The following is a 24,775-nucleotide window of genomic DNA, read 5'->3' on the forward strand; positions in this document are numbered from 1 at the left end:
GAATGTAACAGCTACAAATGCAAAATGATACAGGCATTATAATGGTGATTCAAATACCATGAACAGAATTACTGATGTGGTATGATTTTCCAAAATACTAAATAACTTTTGGCAGATTTTCAAACAAAACAAGATATGATCTACCCATGATTTTCATGGTAGTTGCATCCCTGGAAAGTTTAGTGTGTATTAAAACTATGCATAAAATGCCTTGTGTTTATATTTAAAATTAAAGTATGGCTGGGCACGGTGGCTCACGCCTGTAATCCCAGCACTTTGGGAGGCCAAGGTGGGCAGATTACCTGAGGTCAGGAGTTTGAGGCCAGCCTGGCCAACATGGTGAAACCTCATCTCCACTAAAAATACAAAAACTAGCCGGCCGTGGTGGCAAGCACCTGTAATCCCAGCTACTCGGGAGACTGAGGCAGGAGAATCGCTTGAACCCAAGAGGTGGAGGTTGCAGTGAACCGAGAGCACACCACTGCATTCCAGCCTGGGTGACGAGCAGAACTCCAACTCAAAAAAAAAAAAAAAAATTCAGTTAGATCCTAATTAAAACAAGTTTTCAACTACATGAATAACTAGCAAGTTATTCAAAGTTAAAGATGCAGAAATGTCACTCATTGTGTGGTAGTGTCCTAAACAGTTCCTGAATGTTGAGCTATCCTGGGCCCTACTCATTTAAATGTGTAAAATCATCCCAATTATTATGAAAGCCAAAAACACGCCCTAAAGAGCAGCGCCACTCACATCAAAAACCATCACTAGCGATTTGTTTATAGGAGAAAGAGAGGAGTTTGGTGAGGGAACACAAGAGCTAGGAAACCTGAAAGAAAGGGTTATGTGAGGTGACTACAGTGGGAGCATATTGAGGAGAAGGAAGTGAGGGGAGGGATTGGAGGAGTCCATATAGGGCCTTTCTTCTGAAGGCCAACTTTATAAGGCCTCTTCCCATAGAATATACCTTAGATAATAATCCCAACCTCAACGCCTCATAGTCTGTGACTCTCCATGGGAAACACCTGCCCCACCAGTGAAAGAACAGCATATGCAAGTCCTTCCATCATATTCCCATAAATATCAGACCTGAGAAGACTGGCGATACAGGAGGGAAGGCAGTTGGTGATGGCTTCCTGATTGGCTTTGAGGATCTAGATTTACTTTCTGGTTTCCTGAAGCAGCAAAGAGATTCAAGGCCAGCAAGGCCTGTACATTGGAACTACCTGGAGATCTTTTATAAATTCCAAAGTCTGGGCCACACCCCAGACCAATTAAATCACAATCACCCGGAGCAGGACCCAGGCATCAGTAGTTTTTGAAGTTTTCTAGGTGCTGTGGTCTGATTGTGTCCCCCAAAATTCACGTTGAAACTCGATCTGCAATGTGATAATATTAAGGGTTGGGGTCTTTAGGAGAGATTAAGTCATGAGAGCAGAGCCCTTACGAATGGAATTTGCAGCCTTATAAAAGGGCTAGAAGAAACCAGCAATCACTCCTTTGTTTGCCCTTCCACCTTCTGCCATGAGAAGATGCAGCAAGAAGGTATGTTCTCACCAGACACCAAATGCTAGTGCCTTGATCTTGGACTTCCCAGCCTCCAGAATTATGAGAAATAAATTTATATTATCTATAAAATTACCCAGTCTCAGGTATTTTGGTATAGTAGCACAAATGGATAGACACATCAGGTGATACTAATGTGCAGAAAAGTTTAGGAACTTGTGCTCGAGGGTCTCACTGATCGAAGTATGGGATTGTGGACCACACCACCAACATCACCTTGTTAGAAATGCAGACTCCCAGGCTTTACCCCAGATCAACTGAATCAATCTTTTAACAATATTTCCAGGTGATTTCCACTCACATTGAAGTTTGAGAAACACTGATCCAGACAAGTGAAGTGGAACCTGAGAATCTATATTTCCAGACACTGGGGTCAGGGCCCAGTGATTTGTATTTTTAACAAGCTCTCCAGTTGGTTTTGGTACATGCTTAAATTTAAGAACCCCTGATTAGGCAGGGCGTGGTGGCTCATGCCTATAATCCCAGCACTCTGGGAGGCCGAGTGGGCAGATCACTTGAGCTCAGGAGTTTGAGAACAGCCTGGGCAAAATGGTGAAACCCTGTCTCTACAAAAAATGCCAAAAGAAAAAAAAAATTTAGCTAGGCATGGTGGCACGCACCTGTAGTCCTAGTTACTTGTGGAGCTGAGGCAAGAGGATTGCTTGAGTTTAGGAAGTCGAGGCAGCAGTAAGCTGTGTTCGTGCCACTGCAACCTGGGTGACAAAGCAAGACCCTGTCTCCAAAAAAAAAAAAAAAAAAAAAGCTCTGATTGAAACAAATATTGTTGCTCATCTCTTTTGAAAATTTCTGATTTAGTAGGTAGGTCTGAGACGGAACCTGAAAATTTGCATTTCCAGCAGTTTCTCAGGTAATCGTGACTCTTATCTCTGATCTGAGGTAAACATTTTAAAAACTATTAATCTAGGATGATTATCTAAATGGGAGAGATAGTTACTACCTACCACATGGCAGAGGTGGGTAGTAAATAATGCGCCTGTCACACTTGAATTGCATATATAAATTAAAAATTTGGCCCAATTCCCAGATATTCTGTTCCAATCACACAGCCACTGAATGATCCCTAAAGGACATTTCAGCTGTGTTTTGAGGAGCCAGATGAACCATCTCTGCCTTGCAACAGAGAAAACCTTCCAACTGGCAAGATGTTCACAATGTTCACATTCAGCTTTTCATACCCGTAGGAAGTGCTAGTCATATTGCCAATATTTGCTTCTTTGAATCATGCTTTCCTAAGTTAGCCATTCCCTTGAGTTGAAGCAATCTTTCTTCAGATTGCTATCATTCGAACAAATCAGGAGTTTTGCCAATCAGATAACTATACCAGGGCAGGGAAGATGTGCCACTTCCCACTGGAATGAATTCACTTCACTCACAGAACTGTCTTGCTTTCCTTATTTGCAAGTTCTTAAAGGACCATTCACTTTCTCCTGCATATACGCCTACACCACCTTCCTGTTGATCAGTAGCATTGAGCTGCAATGGCCAACTGATGAGGGTAGTATCCAGACTGATTTGTCTCTGGGACAAAGGAGTGCCACCCCCTCAGTCTTCCCTTTTGGGAAGGGTCCTACCACCTATTAAAATTGCTCACTTGTGGTCAGTTTTCTTGAACGCTCATTGACCTCCTCTACTTTGATCAACAAACATCTGCTAATCCCTTGTCAAAGAATAGTGCTAGTACATGGGTAAAATGTATACAACATGCCTTCTTCTCAAGGCTTCATCATCTTGTAGAGATAGACACATGTAGAAGTCACAAAAATACAAGGCAGATAATGAGAAGTGCTATAATGGACTCAGAAACAAACTATAGGGTATTACAGGTGAGGGCAAGGATCTCGAGCAACTCCCTGGAGAGATGGACTTTGAACTGGGAAGGGCAGGCCTCTGATAAACTGGGAGGGGAGTGACCAGTGGGAAGTGGAAAAGCCATTGGTTTTACCTGATGTTTTTCTTTTTTGTGAATGATTACCTTTAGATTCACAGTATGTGTTTGTTTGACCAAACCACCACAACTTAAAGCATCACACAAGCCGTGATATGTGGACAAGAACACACTTACTGGATAGCCACTTGTCACCTCAGACAAGCCCCTCTGGGCCATCTGAAAGCAGATTACAAGAACCTCAGTATCTTCTCCCTTCTGACTCTGCTGAATCAAAACAACCCTGCATTTGGCCTCTGGTCTGTTGATATTTGCCAATATATTTCTTCATCTTTTTTTTTTTTTTTTTTTTTTTTGAGACAGAGTCTTGCTGTGTCACCCACTCTGGAGTGCAGTGGCACAATCTTGGTTCACTACAACTTCTGCCTCCTGGGTTCAAGCAATTCTCCTGCCTCAGCCTCCCAAGTAGCTGGGATTACAGGTACCCACAACCACGCCCGGCTTATTTTTTGTATTTTTAGTAGAGATGGGGTTTCACCATCTTGGCCAGGCTGGTCTCGAACTTCTGACCTCAGGTGATCCGCCCGCCTCAACTTCCCAATGTGCTGGGATTATAGGCATGAGCCACCATGCCTGGCCTCTTTCTTCATCTTTCTTCAAGGATATTCCTCACTGACTAGTCTCTCTAATCAGGTACGGTAGGTTAAAATAGGCCACAAATTCTTTGCGTCCCCTCCCATTGAGAGGCAGAGTCTAATTTCTTACTTCTTGAAACTGAGCTGACCTGGTCACTTGCTTGACCAATATAAGGTGGCAGCAGTTGCATTCTGGGACTTCTGAGGCTAGGTCAAAGGAATCTTGAACTTCCTCCAGGACTCTGGAACACTCCCTTGGGAACCCCTGAGCTGCCACGTGAATCCAACTACCCTAAGACTGCCACTCTAAAGAGGCCACATGAAGGTGTTTCAATTAACACACTCAACTGAGCTCAGCCTTCTAGCCATCTACACCAGGACACCACACATGTGCCCTGTCTGGTGCCATGGTGGAGAAAGAAGCTGTCTTAAGCCCTTCAGATCCGTTCATCTACCAATTGTCTATCAACTTCCACTAATGACACATGAAACAGAAGAATCATCCAGTGGAACCCTGCCTAAATTTAGTGAAGTCAGTTACACATAAAATTGTGAGATATGATTAAATGGTTGTTGTTTTAAGTCACAGAGTTTTGAGCAGTAAATGATAACTGGTACACTAGGCCTGCGAAATATAAGACAGTTTACATCAGGGTACTCTGTAATCATCCCTTTTTTTTTTTTTTTTTTTTTTTTTGGTGACAAAACCAGGACACCTGATCTCAAAAAGGATTTGAGTCCTGCTTTTGGATGGGATGAGGCAGGGGTAATTGGAAATAAAATTTGGATTTCAAAATAGTGAACTTGGGGCTGGGTGCAGTGGCTCACACCTGTAATCCCAGCACTTTGGAAGGCAGAGGCAGGCAGATCACCTGAGGTCAGGAGTTTGAGAGCAGCCTGGCCAACATGGTAAAACCCCGTCTGTACTAAAAATACACAATTAGCCGTGTGTGGGGGTGCGTGCCTGTAATCCCAGCTACTTGGGAGGCTGAGACAGGAGAATTGCTTGAACCTGGGAGGCGGAGGTTGCAGTGAGCTGAGATCACGCCACTGCACTCCAGCCTAGGCAACAAGAGTGAAACTCCATGTCAAAAAAAAAAAAAAAAAAAAAGGCCAGGCATGGTGGCTCACGCCTGTAATCCCAACACTTTGGGAGGCCAAGGTGGGCGGATCACGAGGTCAAGAGATCAAGACCATCCTGGCCAACATGGTGAAACCCCGTCTCTACTAAAAATACAAAAACTAGCTGGGCATGGTGGCATGCACCTGTAGTCCCAACTACTCGGGAGGCTGAGACAGGAGAATTGCTTGAACCTGGGAAGGCAGAGGTTGCAGTGAGCTGAGATCGCGCCACTGCACTCCAGCCTGGTGACAGAAGGAGACTCCATCTCAAAAAAGAAAAAAAAATAGTGAACTTGGAACATTTTAATGCCTTGTAGGAAGAATGTAAAAAATACGGGAATTCAAATACTCAAGGAAGAACTGGAATATTTGGCTGCAATACAAGATATGGGTGAAGAGATATATATATATATATATATATAAATACTTTTTTTTTTGAGATGGAATTTCGCTTTTGTTGCCCAGGCTAGAGTGCAGTGGCATGATCTCTGCTCACTGCAACCTCTGCCTCCCGGGTTCGAGAATTCTCCTGCCTCAGCCTCCCGAGTAGCTGGAATTACAGGCAGCTGCCACCACAGCTGGCTAATTTTTTGTCTTTTTAGTAGAGACAAGGTTTCACCATGTTGTCCTGGCTGGCCTTGAACTCCTGACCTCAGGTGATCCGCCCGCCTCTGCCTCCCAAAGTGCTGGGGTTACAGGAGTGAGCCACCACACCAGGCCAGATAATATATTATATATTAAATACGGTTGTTTAAACATGCATTCTGGAGTCCAACAGATCTGTGTTTATTTTTTATTTTTTTATTTATTTTTTTTTTGGAGACAAGGGTCTTGAAATATGTGCCACCACACCTGGTCCAATGGATCAATGTTTAAATCCTCCTCTGCTACTGACTAGCAGTGTGACCTAAGCTGTAGAAGAAAATAAGGTTAATAATCTCATCAACCCTCATTGGGGCCAGAGAGTGGTCCTTGAGTCTGCAGTAAGATTACATGATGCTGATGTGGCAAAGGGGCCAGGTTAGGTTCTCCATTTGAAAAGTCTCACCTCCTGTCTCATTTTCATAACAATCTGCAGCTCAATACATCCTAATAAGTGAAAAAAACTGTTGGAAGGAAGAACCCACTATCCCTTGCTCTGGCTGAGCATCTTTTAAATTCACAGCTATTTGCGTTACAGCAATTGGATGTTAATTTTTGAAGACCATGTCTCCAAACCTCCAGTGGCACTTATACCCACTCATTGCTCCCACTTGTAGAGTCCATGTATGAGTTTCATGGATAAAGCTTACCACTCAAGTGGAGATGGAGCTACATCAGAGAGGGGCATAATAAAGTCCTTCTACCAGTTTAAATACATGCTCAACATTTACAAACTCTTGTGTGAGTTTGGGTGGGTTAACTCCTCTAATCTTCTAGTTTTCTCATCTATAATGTGGGAATAATAATAGCACCCACTTTTTATGGGCTGCATTGTCATTCAAATTAGATAATATACGTAAAGCACTTAGCATACCACCTGGCATATAGCTAGCACGAACAATAACTATCATCTAAAACAAGCAGTTCTAGGCTGGGCACAGTGGTTCACACCTGTAATCCCAGCACTTTGGGAGGCTGAGGCAGGTGGATCACCTGAGGTCAGGAGTTCAAGACTGGCTTGGACAAGATGGTAAAATCCCGTCTCTACTAAAAATACAAAAATTAGCCAGGCATAGTGGCAGACTCCTGTAATCCCAGCTACTCTGGAGGCTGAGGCAGGAGAATCACTTGAATCCGGGAGGCAGAGGTTGCAGTGAGCCGAGATCGCACCACTGCATTCCATCCTGGGTGACAGAGTGAGACTCTGTCTCAAAAAAATAAAAAATAAAACAAGCAGTTCTTACTCTGTAATGAAAAGGTTGGCTTTCATCAGTGACAGTTTGCTTGAAAAGTCTGTATTGGGGTTTAGACTGTCTACCTGGCAATTAGTCAAACTGATATATAGGCTGGGCGTGGTGGCTCACTCCTGTAATCCCAGCACTTTGGGAGGCTGAGGTGGGCGGATCACTTGAGGTCAGGAGTTCAAGACCAGCCTGGGCAACACGGTGAAACCCTGTCTCTACTAAAAATACAAAGATTAGCCAGGCATGTGCCTATAATCCCAGCTACTCGGGAGGCTGAGGTAGGAGAATCACTTGAACCCGGCAGGTGGAGGTTGCAGTGAGCACAGACAGAGCCACTGCACTCCAGCCTGGGAGACAGAGCAAGACTCTGTCTCAAACAAAACAAAACAAAACACCAACTAACTGATACATAGCTCTCTAACTATATGCCTTGGCCTCAGTTGGAATCCAGATGAATCTGCTTCCCTGTCTCAGGAGTACATCAGGCTGGAGTAGCTGATAACCTTCTGTACGGTACTCATGGTCTCAGGACCCTATCACTACAGTACACTGGCCTCCTTGTTTGGCATCATTTAGCTCTCTGATCTAAAAGGATGTGTCCTAGGACCTTGATTTATAGATTACCAAGGCACACTTTTCCAATGTGCCTAGAGGTCCTTAGGACTATCCCAAGCTCTGGGGTTCATGAGCTATAATAACACTGTGGTGTTTACAATACCGTTATGGTGCTTATTTTATGGGGTAAAACTTGGAATTCAAACTGGTTAAAGGACTTACTCATCATTACCAAAGCAACAATTGAATTGAAACTTGAAGCCAAGTTACTGAATCTAGCTCAGTACACTTTCAAGGCTATACTTTTTGTTTTGTTTTGTTTTGTTTTGTTTGTCATTCTTCTAATACTGTATTTGTGCTCACATTACTACAAAGAAATACCCGAGACTGGATAATTTATAAAGAAAAGAGGTTTAATTGGCTCATGGTTCTGCAGGCTATACGGGAAGCATGGCAGCATCTGCTTCTGGGGAGGCCTGAGGCCTCAGGAAGTTTCCAATTATGGCAGAAGGCAAAGGAGGCGTGAAACGTCTTACATGGCAGGAGCAAGCGTAAGAAAGAGAGCGAGGCGGGAGGTGCTACACACTTCTAAACAACAAGATCTCACGAAAACTCACTACCAGAAGAACACCACCAAGGGAATGGGGCTCAACCCTTCATGGAAACCACTCCCATGACCCATCACCTCCCACCAGGCCCTACCTCTGACACTGGGGATTACAATTTGACATGAGATATGTGCAGGGACTCAGATCCAAAACATATCAAATAGGAAATATAGATTATTATATTCTGAATCAGCTATAGTAATAATACCATGATCATTTCTCTCTCAGAGCAAAAAGACTATAATCTCACCACTAATGATATAAATGTATGTATGTATATACACATAAGTACCTGTCCATCTATAAATTTTTTGGTAGGTGTTTTACCAGGAGCTGTGATAAATTCACACCTTTTCACTTAGGGCTTCTTGATCTCAAAGGCTAGACAGGATTTAGAATATAGTCTGTGATCCTGAAAGAGTAATTGTGACCGTCCTGTCTACAGACCTCACCTGCGATGTTTGTCTTAGCCTGCCTGTTGGTCCTAATGTATATGAGAGACTAGTTTCATGAAAAGCCTTCCTCTTCATTATCTAGACTGTGTACCACGTACCTTTATTTCCTAAGCTGTGTAACAAAAGGTTTGAATTACATGATCTCTGAAACCTCTCCATTCTATAATTCTATTAAATAATCTTTCTATGCAATTTTTCCTTTATTCTTTTTTTTTTTTTTTTTTTTTTTTTTGAGATAGGGGTCTCACTATGTGATCCAGGCTGCACTCGAACTCCTGAGCTCAAGTGATCCTCTCACCTCAGCCCTCTGAGCAGCTGGAACTATGGGCATGTAGCACAGTGCCTGGCAGTTTTTCATTCTTTTGATTGGACATTGTTGCTGCTACAACCCACAGTGTCTGTCTGGGTAAGTAGTAATTTTTGGTTTCACAGCTAGTGAAATTTTCATATAAATTTACTCTTCTATTTTTTAAAATCTTCCTTGCTATCAAATTTCCATATATCATTATTATTATTATTATTAATTTGAGACAGAGTCTCACTCTATCAACCAGGCTGGAGTGCAGTGGCGCGATCTCAGCTCACTGCAACCTACGTCGCCCGGGTTCAAACAATTCTCGTGCCTCAGCCTCCCAAGTAGCTGGGATTACAGGTGTGTGTCACCATACCTGGCTAAAACTTTTCCATATATATTATATTCAACATAGAAAAGATTGGGAGAAGACACTAAGTCGGTTTTTATTTCAGTAGTCCAGTATTACATGATGAGTCAAGTGAAGAAAAAAAGATAAGGGAGAATAAGCTCAAGATGATTCCAAAGCTTCAGGTCCAGGAAACAGGGGAAATGATAGTGCGAATAAAACATAATGAATCTGAACTAATGATGCTGGTACGTCTAAATGGAGGTGAGAATCACTGAAAAAAAAAAAGACTAGAATCCAGGTGAACCATCAAGGTTGGAGATAGAGGAGAGGTGAGCTTCCCGACAGGGAGCTTAAAGCAAAGGAAAGGAAGAACGTAAGCAACCTAGGACTAGGCACAGGAGACAAGTGATACATAGAATCCCACACACTTACTTGTACTAAATATTAACCTACATGTCCAGTCCTACCCAGTACCTGAGTCAACCTTGAAAAGATAAGAGAGATATCAGAAATTTCACCCTCACCAACAAAGGAGGTTGAGGGAAGAGTGTTGAGGGAGCTATTAGAGAGCATCTAGAACATGTTGGCTTATTTTCTGATTCACCAAAGGTAAGAATCCCAGGCCTCTACAGTCATCAAACTAGCCTTGCCAGGTCCCCACCATGGTTGCCCAATCTGTATGCATGGTTTCTATCCCAGTTCCTACTTCTCATTCCACTTCCCTTCTGGGGTTGAAATGTTACCCTGATATTATTTTATTCTTAGTCCGCCTGGCTGAGGCCCCAGGCTGTTATGTTGCCTATATTCAGTCCCTTCTCACTGACAAATGGACTATTGAATAGGGTCCTCCTTCAAGTCAGAGATCTCCTCTCTCCTCACTCTATCCTCAATTTTAAAGATAAATAATGAGGCCGGGCGCGGTGGCTCAAGCCTGTAATCCCAGCACTTTGGGAGGCCGAGACGGGCGGATCACGAGGTCAGGAGATCGAGACCATCCTGGCTAACACGGTGAAACCCCGTCTCTACTAAAAAATACAAAAAACTAGCCGGGCGAGGTGGCGGGCGCCTGTAGTCCCAGCTACTCGGGAGGCTGAGGCAGGAGAATGGCGTAAACCCGAGAGGCGGAGCTTGCAGTGAGCTGAGATCCGGCCACTGCACTCCAGCCTGGGCGGCAGAGCGAGACTCCGTCTCAAAAAAAAAAAAAAAAAAAAAAAAAAAGATAAATAATGAAAGTCAGAACTTTCTGCAATGAACCACCCTCATCCACATACCTGTGGATCCTTGGCTATTCGCTCCACTAGAGACGAAGCCACACCCCCTTGGACACTTTGATCTGGCTTATTGGATTTTGGATTGGAGAAATAAGAGAAGGTCCATCCAGGACAGTGTGCTATCTCTAAAGCCAGGAGAAGAGAAATTTTTAGGGTAAGAGCCAGTTTTCAAGCCAATCAGTTCCTGCAGAAAGATGAAAGAGAATGAAGATGGCCACAGATTGTTAGATTTGGTAAGAAGCAGGTCACAGTAACAGTGGAGGGAGATGATTTCAATCATGTGGTAGACCTAGAAGGCAGATTACAGGGAATTTTATTTTGAATGCTTTTTATAGTAGAGAAACTCAGATAAGAAAGATTCAGTCACTATGAAGTCTTTATTTAAGCCTGTCTTTGGATACAAATCACAAAAAATGTTCATAGAAGTTCATCCAATTTTTATAGCTTCTCATCTCCTTCAATTTCCTTCTTCCCTTTCTTTATTCTTCCTTCTCTTATCTCTTATATGTCTTACTTACTCCTTCTCATTTTCAGTTACATTCCTAGTCTATCTTAAATAGAGATACAGAGAAAACCTTACTAAAATAACGAAATCTAAAAATAAATAAATAAAATACACGCCAAGTACTTCTGGGGCCAGAATGAAGAAGGGTGCAAGGGAGACTCCATCATCACCCTTAGAAACATGAAAATCTTAATAAACAATGGTAATAGAAAACCGACCTACACAGGCCGGGCACTGTGGCTCACACCTGTAATCCCAGCACTTTGGGAGGCCGAGGTGGGTGGATCACCTGAGATGGGTGGATCACCTGAGGTCAGGAGTTCAAGACCAGCCTGACCAACATGGAGAAACCCCATCTCTACTAAAAATACAAAATTAGTCAGATGTAATAGCTGTAATCCCAGCTACTCAGGGAGGCTGAGGCAGGAGAATCACTTGAACTCAGGAGGCGGAGGTTGCAGTGAGCTGAGATCATGCCATTGCACTCCAGCCTGGGCAACAGAGTGAAACTCCATCTCAAAAAAAAGAAAAAGAAAAAGAAAATTGACCTACACACACACACATACACTGACCCTTTTTTGCTCTCAGCTGTCCAGTCAGCAGAAATGGAAAGAGCAGACAGGAAGGACAGAGATGAGTCGTAGAGGGTGGGAATATACAATCATTAAGTGAAAGCCATTATCCTCAGGAAGGCTCCAGAGAAGAGGGTAGGTGGCAAGAGCAACAGAATTATCTGGAGAACCTCTGGAATACCCACTTCCCCTTTGCTATGGAGAAACAGGGCATGGCATGCCCCACTTCTTTCTGTTTCAAATGCATTCCCCCTTCTCTAGTGGGTGAGACTCTAGGCAGCCTTTAAGATCTGGTTCAAAATATACCCATTGGATGACACCTTCCCTAACAGAAGCCTTCCTGGGCAGAGTTCACTGCTCCATCCTATGGGCTCTCACAAGACTTGCGCATACATCTAAGACTTGTCCATATGTCTAAGTCTACTCAAAACTTGTATTTGTTAACGTCTATCTGCTGGTCAGAGTTCTCTGACCTCTGTATCCTTGGTGCCTTCTACAGTGCCTGCCACCAAGTAGGTAATTCATAACTGTGTGAGGGAGAAAGAAGAGAAAGAAAAATAAAAAAGAGGGGCAGTGGGGAGAGCAGGATGGGGGAAGAGAGAAAGAGGAAGCACCTGACTACTTTCCCTGGCCAAGAAAAAGGGAAATGGATTTAAAAATAACTCTGGGGGAAAGGGACTGAAAGGGGGAAATGGCTTTTCTAAGTCATGTCTGCTTCTCACTCCTCTGTCTGCCACATCCTCTCACCATGTGAGACCTCAGGCAACAACGGTCTAATTTTCACTCCTGATTCCTCAGTTTGCCCAAAGGGAAAGAAAGAAGCCAGATAGGCTTCTGACTTCTTCCATCCCATCTCCTTAAACCTCAAATCATCTGTTTTTCCACTGTGGGCCTCTCCCTCCTTTGGCCTCTGCCCCCATCATCTTCCCCACACAACACTCCTGCCGCGTGGCCCTGGGGGCCCCGTCAGGCCTCTCATGCCCCTGTGCTGTGCATGTCTATGTGGGAACTTCTGCCTCAAAAGGAAACCAAGAGGTTCTCAGGGGCAGCCTGTGGTGTCTCAGCTGGGAAATGCTAGACCAGGCCTACAAAATTACCTGAGAAAGAAGATTGTTAAGAAGGTTTAGGCATCCCAGGGATGGGAGAGGAGAAAGGAGCAAGTCCTGGGCAAAAAAAAAGGGCTGAACGATTTACAGTCCTTCCTCCCACACTCCTCAAACTCTTTCATGGATGGCCATTCTACATTTTTCCCTTGACCAATGGGTCAGAACCGTTTTTCCAACTGTCCTCCCGTGGTCTCTACACTTTGGCTACTGAAGCTTCTTTACTCTCTTTCAAACCAGATGCACTTTCCCTAAGAATCCCTAAGCCTTGTAGAGTTGCTCCCAAGTCTCCTTTCCTTACCTGGCTATTCAGCTGCCTCGCCTTCCCCTATATGTGTTCCCCGGGAGTTCTGGAACCACCATTTCCTCAATGGAGATCATACGTACAAAAGCAGTTTACAATGCACAGTGTAAGAATAAAATACTATCAAGAATAAAGCCTTCTCTTTTCTCTCCCCACAATCTCTGTCCTTCTCTCAGGCTATTTCTTATGCCTTCCTCTCCCCATACACTGTTGCTCCCTCTTCACCCAGCAGGTTTGGTTTGGTGTGGGGTGGGAACCACAGCTATGTGCTGCACAGTGGGCAGTGTCAGGATGCAGGCAGGCATCTCAGCCCGAGGCCTTGGCAGAGTTCCCAGGCAAAGCCATCGGCCCAGGCCAGGACAGTAGGCATGGATAAGGTGGGAGAGTGCGTAAGTACGGTGACTGTAGCCCCCCAGCACCAGTAGCTCCCCCTGCAGCACAGCACCTGCAGCTCCCACATGGGGGGAGGGTAGGGGTGCCAGGTGAGTCCAACTATCAGTCCTTAGTTCATAGGCCTCAAAGCTTAGCAGGTCCCCAGTCTCACCCAGCCCACCTGCCACATACACCCGCCCACCTAATGCAGCCATGACATGGCCAGCCCGAGGTACCCCCATAGGGCTCAGAAATGTCCCTGGCTTCTCAAGTTTGGGGTCATAGTGCAGGAATGAGGCCAGGTATTGGCCAGTCCCACCACAGCCACCGCTCACATACAATTGGCCCTCCAAAATCGCAGCTGCGTGGGCAAAACATGGTGCTGGAAGTGCAGGTGCTGGCCTAAGGGAGAACAGGACACAAGATAAGGCAACTAGCATCTTCGACTCTCCTTCTAGTCCAAGTCTCCTAATCTCTCCCAGATGCCCCCTGCCTGCTCACCTCCAGACGTCGAGCTCAGGGTTGTAGGCCTCCACAGAGTCCAGGGCAACACCATTGTGTCTTCCACCCAGGGCATAAAGTTGTCCATCCAGTGCCACCAACGGGAAAAGGCTTCGAGCCTGGGACAAAGGAGCCATCTCCTCCCAGTCCTCTTGACTGGGCTCCCACCTGGACACAGTAGAACAAGAGAGTGGAAGAGTGACTCTGGGCATCTGTGGTCGGCTAGGCCAGCAATTTCTCTCCCTGCCCACCTTAGGGCCTGCCACACCCTACCCACTCTTGAAGCTTGTACCTGAGAGTTGAAGCCAGGGTGTTGGAGTGACTGTAGAAATCTTGTCCCCCACACACATAGAGTTCACTTCCTGCCAGGCTCGCAGCCCCATGCCGGAAGCGTCCTGGGGCAGGCAGGGCAGGCAACTGCCCCCACTCAACAGTTCGTACCAGTCCCACACCACAGCGGAAGGCCCGGACCCACCACACTGCTTGGGATGGTTGTCTTAGGGCCATGTCTGGTCTAAGCCCATCCCCGCCAATCACTACCAGTGCCCGGTCAGGCTCCCTCCGTCTCTCTTGGCCTGGAACATCAGCCTCTACCATCAGCTGATGCAACAGATCCCGGGTCAGGGGTGGAGGTAGCCCGGCTGCCCGCACCCTCCGCAACTCCCTGGTGGACATGCGGCCAAAGCGGACGCATTGCAGCAGGGCCTTGGCCTCTGACTCCTGGGTCTCAGGGTTGGCAGCTAGCCAACACCGTGCAGCCACAAAGGCCTCAAACTCCTCCTGCACATGGAGCTCATCACTATCCAGGAGCTCAGCCAAGCAGGCAGCTGGTAAAGAAGGGAAAACAGGACACAAGGCTACAGCAGGCAGGTGGGTGAGGAGGTAGTGACGGGCTTTGCTCCAGAGCCTCTCCAACCCAGGGGCTTTAGCCATGGGGAACAGGGCCAGGCAACGGGCAGGGCTGAGGCCCCGTGCCAAGCCTTTCTGACACAAATCCAGACAGGAAGAGCTCTGGTACTGCAAAGCAGCCTGGGCAGCTCTCAGTAGTCCTGGCCACCTTGCCCGCACAACTCCAGAGTAAGCAAAAGAGACGAGAAGTCGCAGGTCCTGGGTGGAGATGGTCCTCAGAGATACCTCTGTGCCCTGGGATTCCCTCATTCCGCTCAGGAGCATGGCCCCAAAGAACTCACTGCCACAAGCCAGGGCGGCTCGGTGCACTGTAGGAGGGGAGAAGAAATAGAGGAGGACTGAAAGTGTTGCAAGACCGATAGGCACTACCCCAACTTGGTACCTCCAACTTTGGCCCTCCAAGCCACCCACTGCTACAGGCCAAACTGTGGTGTGCATCAGAATACCATGGGGTAGTTGTTAAAATGTGGGCTTCAGTGGCTCACTCCCAGAGATTCTGATTCAACGGTTCTGGATGGAGACCCTAGAAATTTGTATTTTAACACTTCAAGTAACCATATGTGATTCTCATGTTAGTGGTCTGAAGACACTTTGATAAACATTGCTTTAGTCTTTTTGGTCAGATCAGTTAGAAAAAGAGTCTTGATGAATCAGGTTGAGAAGAAAGCATTTGCTAAGAGGGGCACAAAATAAATGGAAAAGACCAACATGCAACTTATATAGGTCTGTCTATGTTGTGCACAAAATAAAATTCTTTACAATTTCAAGAGCCAAAACTGTAAGCCATTCTGTTAGATTTTGCTGGGAAAGTGGCACCACTCGGGAATGGCCGTAGTCCAACCTCATCAGATTGCTGTCTCCTCTTGCCTAAGATTTAGTGTTTAATGTTTTCCACGTGTTCCAGCTTTTCTCTGCATAACCCTCTCCTGTTCTTGGTATAATTTATAGAATCACGAGATCTGAAACTTGAGACCTTCAGAATAATATAATTCAATTATTCCCTTTAAAATAAGGAAACTGGTTGGGGGTGGGGGCACATGCCTGTAATCCCAGCACTTTGGGAGGCTGAGGTGGGTGGATTACTTGAGGTCAGGAGTTCAAGGCCAGCCTGGCCAACATGGTGAAACTCCATCTCTACCAAAAATACAAACATTAGCTGAGCATGATGGCAGGTGCCTGTAATCCCAGCTACTTGGAGGCTGAGGCAGGAGAATCGCTTGAACCTGGGAGGTGAGGGTTGCAATGAGCTGAGATTGCACCACTGCACTCCAGCCTGGGTGACAGAGCGAGACTCCATCTCTAAATAAATAAATAAATAGATAAATAAATAAATAAATAAAATATGGAAATTGAGTTGAGTCCTAGAGAAAGCATGTGATTTATTTTTCATTTCCATGCAGTGGCTGTCTGGGCAGATCATCTCCATCCACTGTCACTGTTGTCAGGCTGCAATAAGCATGCTTGTATACCAGTACCTTGGTTATCTGCATGGTCCTCACAACAATGAAACTGTCCTATTAACCTATGCTGTTAAACAATTAGACCTCATACTCAGCATCACCTATGGATTATTCTGGCCAAAATATTTAACTTGAATCTGTTCAACTCTTTAGATCTAAAGTCAAGTTTATAGGAAGTTGAAAGGCTAAAGGAACAATTTAGACAAAACCATGAGGGGAAAAACCATACAAATCAAGAAAATGGAGCATTTTATAAAATAACCAATCTTCTTTTTTTTTTTTTTTTTTTTTTTTAGATAGGGTCTTACTCTGTCACCCTGCCTGGAGTGCAGTGGTGCAATCTCGGCTCACTGCAACCTCCACCCACCAGGTTCAAGTGACTTTCATGCCTCAGCCTCCGGATTAGCTGGGACTACAGGCACACGCTACCATACCTGGCTAATTTTTGTATTTTTAGTAGAGACGGCGTTTCGCCATGTTGGACAGGCTAATCTTGAACTCCTGGCCTCAAGTGATCTGCCTGCCTCGGCCTCCCAAAGTGCTGGGATTATAGGCATGAGCTACCGCACCCGACCCAGGATAACCAATCTTACACGTTATTGTCTTTACCAATCAATATATAAAGTAATAAAAAAAAAGGGGGGGGGAGGGAGGACTGTACTAGATTAAAGGAAGCTTAAGAGACATGCAACTGAAAATAGCATAGTCCTTGATTAATTCCTGGGTTGAACAAACTCAATTTAAAAAATGTTTTTTGGACAATTGGGAAAATATAAATGTGGACTAGGTGATATTAAGAAATTACTGGCCAGGCACAGTGGCTCATGCCTGTAAACCCAGCACTTTGGGAGGTTGAGGCAGGTGGATCACATGAGGTCAGGAGTTCGAGACCAGACCAGCCAACATGGTGAAATCCCGTCTCTACTAAAAATACAAAAATTAGCTGGGCGTGGTGGTGCATGCCTGTAATCCCAGTTACTCGGGAGGCTGAGGCAGGAGAATCGCTTGAATCTGGGAGGTGGAGGTTGCAGTGAGCCAAGATCATGCCATTGTACACCAGCCTGGGCGACAGAGCAAGACTCCATCTCAAAAAAAAAAAAAAAAAAAAAAAAAGGAGAGAAATTACTATTAATTTCGTCGTGCAAGATAAAGGTATTCTGGTTATGAGAAAAAGGCCTCTTTATTTTTTTCCTTTCACACCTAGTCCCACAGAATTGTCCTGTTTTAAAAAGATACATACCCAAATACTTATGAGTAAAATGTCATAAATTTTCTTTAAACTTCAGCAAAAAATAAAATTAACAGATGAAATAAATATAGTAAAATATTAATTGTTAAATCTGGGTGATGGGTGTTTGAATGTTCACCTTAATATTTTTTGCTTTGTAAAATGCTTCATAACAAAAAGGTGGGGGGTAATGCTGCTAGAAGTCCTTTTAGGCAGGTCACAGAGGGCCAAGCTCTTTAAGAACTCCATGCTGCTTTGACCAACTGAGGCATGCGTGCCTCTCCCAAAGGGCAGGTGTTGTTCATATGACTTTCCACTGTCTTTTAAGCAGTAGGTAGTGGCCTGGTGCTTCCCAACCAGTAAACATCAATGACAGATCTCAAATATATATTGTCTGAGAAAATCTGCATTCCTCAAAACAAGCTAAACCATCTCAGCTCCCATATCATCAATCAACCTATAGTTCAGAGTCAACCCTGAAAGGGCTCACAACCACTTGTATTCACCTCTTACTCATTACTATTCCCCAGGATTTTAAGTGACAGATTCCCAACCATTAAGCAGGAATATTTCCTAGGGAAATAAAAGCAGTGATATGAGTATGCTTAAATTCAAAAGCCTAGTGAGAATTTTATGATTATGAAACATTTAAATTCCCTCTCCATCTAGTGCTATCATAAATGAAAATAAAGACTTTTGGAGTAGTTTTCCTTCTAGGAGTCCCAGAAGCACTTTAGTTCCCAGTCACTCCTCTAGTGGACAGTAGCTATGTGACTTTGGACAAGTCTTGGATTCTGATTTCTTCATCAGCAAAGTGTAAGAGCCCAACTAGATAATCTCTAAACTAATCCCTTGTAATTTTAAACTTTCACGTGTCCACATGGCCTAGTGGAAGCAGACTGGATTAGTGATGTAGGCTTGTATCCTGGTTGTCCCAAGTCAACATCTCTGAATTTAATGTTCCTTATCTGCACCTATAGATAATGATATGGACCTTACCAGCTTTCAGTGAAAATTAAAAAGAGATGTCATGTGTAAAAATTTCAGGTACCCAGTGCCTCACTAAATGTTAGTAGACTCTGAATAATACTCAACTTATGCAACCCTACTTAGCTTTCCTGGTGATGAGCAGAGTTAACTTCAAAGTGCCATGACCAGTCCGGGTGCAGTGGCTCATGCATGTAATCCCAGCTGAAACAGGTGGATCACTTGAGGTCAGGAGTTCGAGACAAGACTGGCCAACCTGGTGAAACCCTGTCTCTACTTAAAAATACAAAAAAAAAAAAAATAGGCAGGCATGGTAGCAGGTGCCTGTAATCCCAGCTACTAGGGAGGCTGAGGCAGGAGAATGGCTTGAACCCAGGAGATGTAGGTTGCATTGAGCCAAGATCGTGCCACTGCACTCCAGCCTGGGTGAGAGTGAGATGCTGTCTCAGGAAAAAAAAAAAAGCCATAGCCTGGTAACCTTAAACAGTACCAGAGCTTGCTCATTAGCTGCGGACCCATAAGTCAGCCATGGTGTCAAGCACACTAAGGTGAAAGGACACATTGAGTTTTCCACCATGTTCCCCTGGCTTTCCTGTGTCCTGAATGGAAGATGCCAAGAAGGGCTTTTGGTTAATTTCTGTTTGAGTCAATCCGCTTTCTGCTTGTTCTACTGCCATGTATTGTACCCTTAGCTCTAGCCAGCTGGCTGGAGCTTCCTTGTTACTGGACACAGGAAAAGTCAGACAGAGGGTCAGTTTAAATTTGTCAGTGCGCCTAGAAAACAACTCGACTGCGCATGCCCGGCTCTCAGTGGGGCAGGAGTGGCACCAAAGGCCACCCCAGGGAAATTCTGACAGCAGCAGGGATCACGACCATCATGGTGGGGATCAAACCACCTGCTACTTGCACACACCATTCCGGTAGCATATGCACCTGCAGTAATTTAATGCCCCACAGGCCCTCACCCCGCAGCTGGCAGCCGCCTGCCTCCAGCTTCAAGTCACACCCGACGCCCTCTCGGTAGAGGAGCTCGATTGCGCGCAGGTTCTCCCTCAGCTCCTCTGCCTGGCTGGGCTTCTTTACACATTCCCCGGCATTTCCAGCCCTCTCGCATGTCCGCTGGGCAGCAGCCTTCACCCGGGGCGCTCCCAGCGCCTCGGCTGCGGCCAGCACATCTCCCTGCGGGGCGGGGCCCAGCACCCCCTCATAGGCAAAGGTCAGCACGGCCTCCCAGCCCCCTGGGGACACCTCGAGGCTGAAGGGGGGCCGCGGACCTCCGCCGCCCAGCAGCCTGTCTCGGAAGAGGCTGCTGATGGCTGCCAGGATCACCCGATGCACCCCGTATACCCGCCCCGCGACTGACACCTCTTCGTCCAGCAACAATCTCTGCTCCCGCAGCCGCTGGGCCTCAGCGAAAAACTGGCTCGGATGCTCCTCGCTGCGCAGCCACTCCGGCTCTGCCGCATCTTCATCTTCTTCCTCTTCCTCTTCTTCCTCTAGGGACAAGGCTGGAAAGGGAAGGTTCCCTGGGACCAGGGGCCTGGAGCCAGGCTCTTCCTGAGGAAAGGAAGGCAAACTGGGGTCCTCGTCGTCGGGGGAAGGAGGCCAGGAGGGGGTTCTCTGGGCGTGCACAGGGAGTCCAAGGCAGTCCTTCTGGACGGGATGAGAGCCACTCTCCAGCTCAGGGGGATGATGGGGGGTGTCCAAGACGCTCATGCCGAGGTTTGCTGGATAGCTGCAGGTGAGCAGAGGCAAGACAGCCTGGCGTCAGAGCTGGACCCAAAGAGGCCAGAGCAACCATGTCTCCAGCCAGTCGAAATGTCAGTCTCTCCCCTGCTCCAACACCCTCCTCCTACCCTAAGCCACATCCCAACACTGGAGTATCTGGGATATACAGGAAAACTATAGGGTACACACGGTGCAGTGAAACATGCAAGAAGCCGTGTAAAGATCCAGTAACCGGGACCACACCCCTCCCCTATTGCCCCCATCCTTTTAGTCACCCTCAGGAGACACCAACATTCCGCTTGCCCTCTCACTTGAGTGCCTGCTGTGCTTGGGGCTGCGTGGCAGCGGGAACTTGCCCACATGGCATCCCACTCAGCCAGTGGCCCCATGGGGCTAATTATAGCCGGTCCTGGCTGGCTAGGCACTTGGCACCGGGTGTCCTAACTCTGACACCCAATCCCCTGGGCTCCCTCGCAGACTAACGTCCCCACCCTTCCACCTGTAGGTCATAGGGGGTGCTGATCTAGGCAAATTAGAAAACCAAGGAGAATGAGGGGATCCGGTGGAATGCGTCCAAGGCCAGAAGGGCTGTGCCACTAGAGTGGGCTGGAAGGGTCAGGCAAAGAGTCTGGACCAGGCTTTGGCTGTTGACTTTTCTGTGCATGATAAAGCTGGGACCCCGCCGGGCACGGTGGTTCTTGACTGTAATCCTAGCACTTTGGGAGGCCAAGGTGGGTGAGTCACTTGAACCCAGGAGTTTGAAACTAGCCTGGGTAACATGATGAAACCCCAGATTTTTTATCTCTACCAAAAAATACAAAACAGCTGGATGCAGTGTCTCATGACTGTAGTTGTAGCACTGTGGGAGGCCAAGGCAGATGGATCACTTGAGGCTAGCAGTTGGAGACCAATCTGGGCAACATGGTGAAACCTCATCTCTACAAAAAAATATAAAAATTAGCCAGGCATTGTGGGACACAACTTTAGTCCCAGCTTCTTAGGAGGCTGAGGTGGGAGGATCACTTGAGCCCAGGAGGCAGAGGTTGCAGTGAGCCGAGGTCGCACCACTGCACTCCAACTTGGGTGACAGAGCAAAACTCTGTCTCAAAAAAGAAAAAAGCTGGGACGCAGGAGCGAACATAGCCCAGCTTTACCCACAGAGGGCAGAAGAGTGGGGAAAGTGAAGGGCCAGGGGGCAGGGCTACGGACCTAGCTGGCTCACCCCAGCACAGCGCTTCCTGTCTGTCCAGAGGTGGGGTCCAGGGTGAGAGCCTGAAATCCAATCCTGTGTCTTTGGAAAAGTCTGGGGAATTCTAACTCTTATCTTGGTGCTGGGATCAGAACCAGACAGTGGAAGGTGTGCTTGATCTGCATGCTGTGAGGACCAGAGTCCTGGACTAGATGGGCTATGGACATGCAGGTATTCCATTTGAGCCAGACGGTAACAGCCACTCCTTCTCCTTCCGAGACAACACTTCCTTTCTCATCCTGAGGCCAAGTGCTTAACTAAAGCCCCTAAAAGCCGTGCAATCACTTTGTGCCGCAGTTTTGAATGTCATCTTGCGGAAAGGATTTAGGGAAAGGTGCAGTGACACACTTCCTCTCCCTTCTCTTGGGGAGGCAGGACAGGCCAAGGGCTCCTACTTCCTGGCCTATAAAATGTCTGGTCCAGGCTGGATAGGTTGACTCCACAGGCAGACTTAATAATGGAAGGAGGCACAACTGTTCCTTGTGATTCAGATGAAAGGGCTCATGTGGAGGGCAGGGTAGGGTGGGAAAGTGGGCTGACCCGCACAGCACCCCCTCCTACTTTCAGAGCTGTCTCCATTTCCCCTTTTGTGGCCTGGGTACCTCGGCAACTCCAAGTAGCTAGCATTCCCTGGGTGAGCCTAGCCAGCAGGTGCACTCCCCAAAATGGTTCTACTGAGAGGCAGTTTATGGTTATCCTGGTCAGCAAATGGGGAGATAGTGTCCAGGCTCTGCACCCTCTTTCCCAGTTCAGACATTTCTAATGCCTCTCATGGTGTCCCCAGAGCAAGACAATGTGGCCAGCATCTTGACCCCCAACCAGGAGCTGGAGGAACTGCAATCTGGTGGAGACATATCCCAAGCCAGCCTCTGCTCACCACCTGCTTACAAGGACAAGGACACCGGACCCTGCTACGAGTTCTATCCCAACTCTGTAGTCCTGGGATGGCTCCATACAGCTTGGTAAGACCCAGGCCCCACAGTGAACTCCTGAAGGTAGGACAAAATCTGCATGTGGGCTACCACCACCCTTCATGTAGCTCTGGGACTGCCCTCCAGGTCCATCAGCTGTCCTCCTGGTTGCAGACACGCTGGCTAGCGAGGGGTCTTGGCATCTCAGTTATGTATGTGCTATCTCAGCCATGAAGTAGCGCCACGTCCACCTCAAGAGGAACCCCACACCCAGCCACACTGCCCAGATGATCTGGAGAATTCTGGAGCCAAAACCGGAAAGGCCCCAGTGCACTTCAGCTGGGTCACAGGAGCCATGGTAATGGATTGGCACTCATGGTTCCCTAAGTCTGGGGATCTAGGCAGGCGAGAACTTTTTGCTCCAGGGGAGTTTTTGGGAAGTACCTCTGAAGAACGGGGCAAGGGCTGGGGTTCACACTGGAGACTGTGACCCCTCCCTTACCACCCTGCTCCCTGGATTTACTGTATGCTCAACATCTGGGGCATCATTCTCTACCTGCAGCTGCCTTGGATCGCTGCTCAGGCCGGCACAGGTATGAGCTCAGAGCTCTCCTGGGCAGTAGGAAGGGATGTACATGTATGAACAAATTCCCATCCTCACCCCAAGGCTCACATGGCTCATCGTCCTTAGTCATACCGTCACTGGGTTGTCTTACCTCAGCCATCTCCAGTAACGGCAAAGTCAAGGCTGGTGAGTCTGTAGTGACTCCCGCTCCTCCCTTCATGTTTCCCCATCCCTCATATCTGTTAATGAATTGTATGGTGTTCTCCGATGACCACATTTGGTCATTTCCTCACTCCCCCAACCCCTACTATACAAACACTTTCATTTCCCCTTTTGGTACTGTTGGTACCTAGATAGCCCTACTGCTTTGGGATGGGGTTTTCTTCCCATGAAACAATGGGTATCGTCAATCTCATTTCCAGGCTCCTGTATGATTCAAGATGCTTCAGAAAATAGGACTGACATGGGTGTGCAGAATGGGAGCTGCCTGGGTGCAAAGTGCCAGTATAGCTGGGATTTCAGCAGTTGTTGAGAGCAAGGCTCCTGCCTCTATGGGCTCTCTAATCACTACGAGGTGGGTGAACCAGAGCAGAAATGTAGAGAGAGAAACCTTGTCCATTGCCTGGCATAGCATAGATGTTTATTAATTTGAATGGGGCAAAACCTTCAAAGATGCAGATCAATTTTAATAAGTCTGGGAAAACTAGGTGAAAATATGGGTAGAATGCATTACTTTGGAAATGCATTGATTTTTACCTCTGTCTGCCCTTTACCTCAGGCCATGAACGTGGTGTCTGCCTTTAGCCCTCTGACATCTGCTGGAATCTTGAGTGCCGCTCTGTTCTGTGTCCTTTCCTGCTTTGTTTCAGCCCCTAATATCTTCCAGGCTAGTTGAGATCTTAGCAAGAGGCTTGCAAGAGAAAGGAGAGAATGTCCGTAGACATGGTCATGCCACGTGTATAATTTTTGAGGAGGAGGGGCAAAAGAGGGCTCAGTTCTCAGCAACCAGGAGTTAGATGGTAACTTCGGGAGATGGAGATGACTGTAGCTGGCTAGCATTTAAAGAGATAATCCAAGCCCACGTAGCAAAATTCAAAGTCTGCCTGTAAATCAAGGGAAAATGTGGGGAAGGTGTCACTCTTTTTTTTTTTTTTTTTTTTTTTTTTTTTTTTTTGAGACAGATTCTTACTCTGTCATACAGGCTGGAGGGCAATGGCATGGTCTAGGCTCACTGCAACTTTCGCCTCCCAGGTTCAAGCAATTCTCCTGCCTCAGCTTCCCAAGGACAGACATGTGCCACCACACCCGGCTAATTTTTGTATTTTTAGTAGAGATGGGGTTTCACTATGTCAGCCAGGCTGGTCTCGAACTCCTGACCTCGTGATCTGCCCGCCTTAGCCTCCTAAAGTGCTAGGATTACAGGCCTGAGCTCCCGTGCCCAGCCCAGTGTCACCCTTTTATCTACCTCCCCACTCTCAGTTTTTCCCCTCCCTCATTCCCAGGGATCTTACACACCCTACTCCCCCTACTCCTATGCTTTCTGCCTCTGACCCCTAAACTCCCTTGACTTCTGTCTATGCTCCCCACTGTCCTGCCTCTTTACAGGAAGAGAGGGCTCTCATTCTCCCACTTCCTGGGACCCTCCCCTGTTGAACGCCACGACCTCTTGCAGCAGCTGTGCCAGGATAAACCACACCGAGTCACTGGCTTTTGGGAAAGGCCATGGCAAGAACCAC

General features: G+C 46.8%; 2 protein-coding genes across 3 annotated transcripts in view; both read right to left on the minus strand.

The window, feature by feature from the left end:
• Nucleotides 1-14,021, minus strand: part of TEP1 (telomerase associated protein 1) — a 60,861-nt gene extending 46,840 nt beyond the window's left edge. Inside the window, exon 1 of the mRNA XM_045396087.3 lies at nucleotides 14,003-14,021. The gene's annotated coding sequence lies outside the window, so the exon portion shown is untranslated. The remainder of the gene's footprint in view (nucleotides 1-14,002) is intronic.
• On the minus strand, nucleotides 11,004-20,684 carry KLHL33 (kelch like family member 33). 2 transcript variants are annotated; one of them, XM_005560680.4, is made up of 5 exons: nucleotides 20,626-20,684; nucleotides 19,552-20,321; nucleotides 14,295-15,219; nucleotides 14,003-14,170; nucleotides 11,004-13,903 (listed from the first exon to the last, which is right to left on the minus strand). In XM_005560680.4, the coding sequence occupies exons 1-5, from the start codon at nucleotides 20,679-20,681 to the stop codon at nucleotides 13,351-13,353; spliced, it is 2,472 nt and encodes an 823-aa protein (XP_005560737.3). In that variant the 5' UTR covers nucleotides 20,682-20,684; the 3' UTR covers nucleotides 11,004-13,350. The 2 variants fall into 2 exon arrangements, with proteins under 2 accessions (XP_005560737.3, XP_005560741.3); XM_005560684.4 differs by having other exon boundaries at nucleotides 20,590-20,684.
• Between the last annotated feature and the right edge of the window lie 4,091 nt (nucleotides 20,685-24,775).

Source organism: Macaca fascicularis, chromosome 7 (assembly GCF_037993035.2).
Source record: "Macaca fascicularis isolate 582-1 chromosome 7, T2T-MFA8v1.1".
Taxonomy (NCBI): domain Eukaryota; kingdom Metazoa; phylum Chordata; class Mammalia; order Primates; family Cercopithecidae; genus Macaca; species Macaca fascicularis.

Excerpts from the sequence above, each read along its gene's own strand:
- KLHL33 (XM_005560680.4), bottom strand. The coding sequence starts at position 20,681 with ATGCCATGTGGGCAAGTTCCCGCTGCCACGCAGCCCCAAGCACAGCAG. Across the intron at positions 20,322-20,625 it reads CAAGCACAGCAGGCACTCAA|CTATCCAGCAAACCTCGGCA; the intron begins GTGAGAGGGCAA and ends GCTCACCTGCAG. Across the intron at positions 14,171-14,294 it reads ACCCTGGCTTCAACTCTCAG|GTGGGAGCCCAGTCAAGAGG; the intron begins GTACAAGCTTCA and ends TACTGTGTCCAG.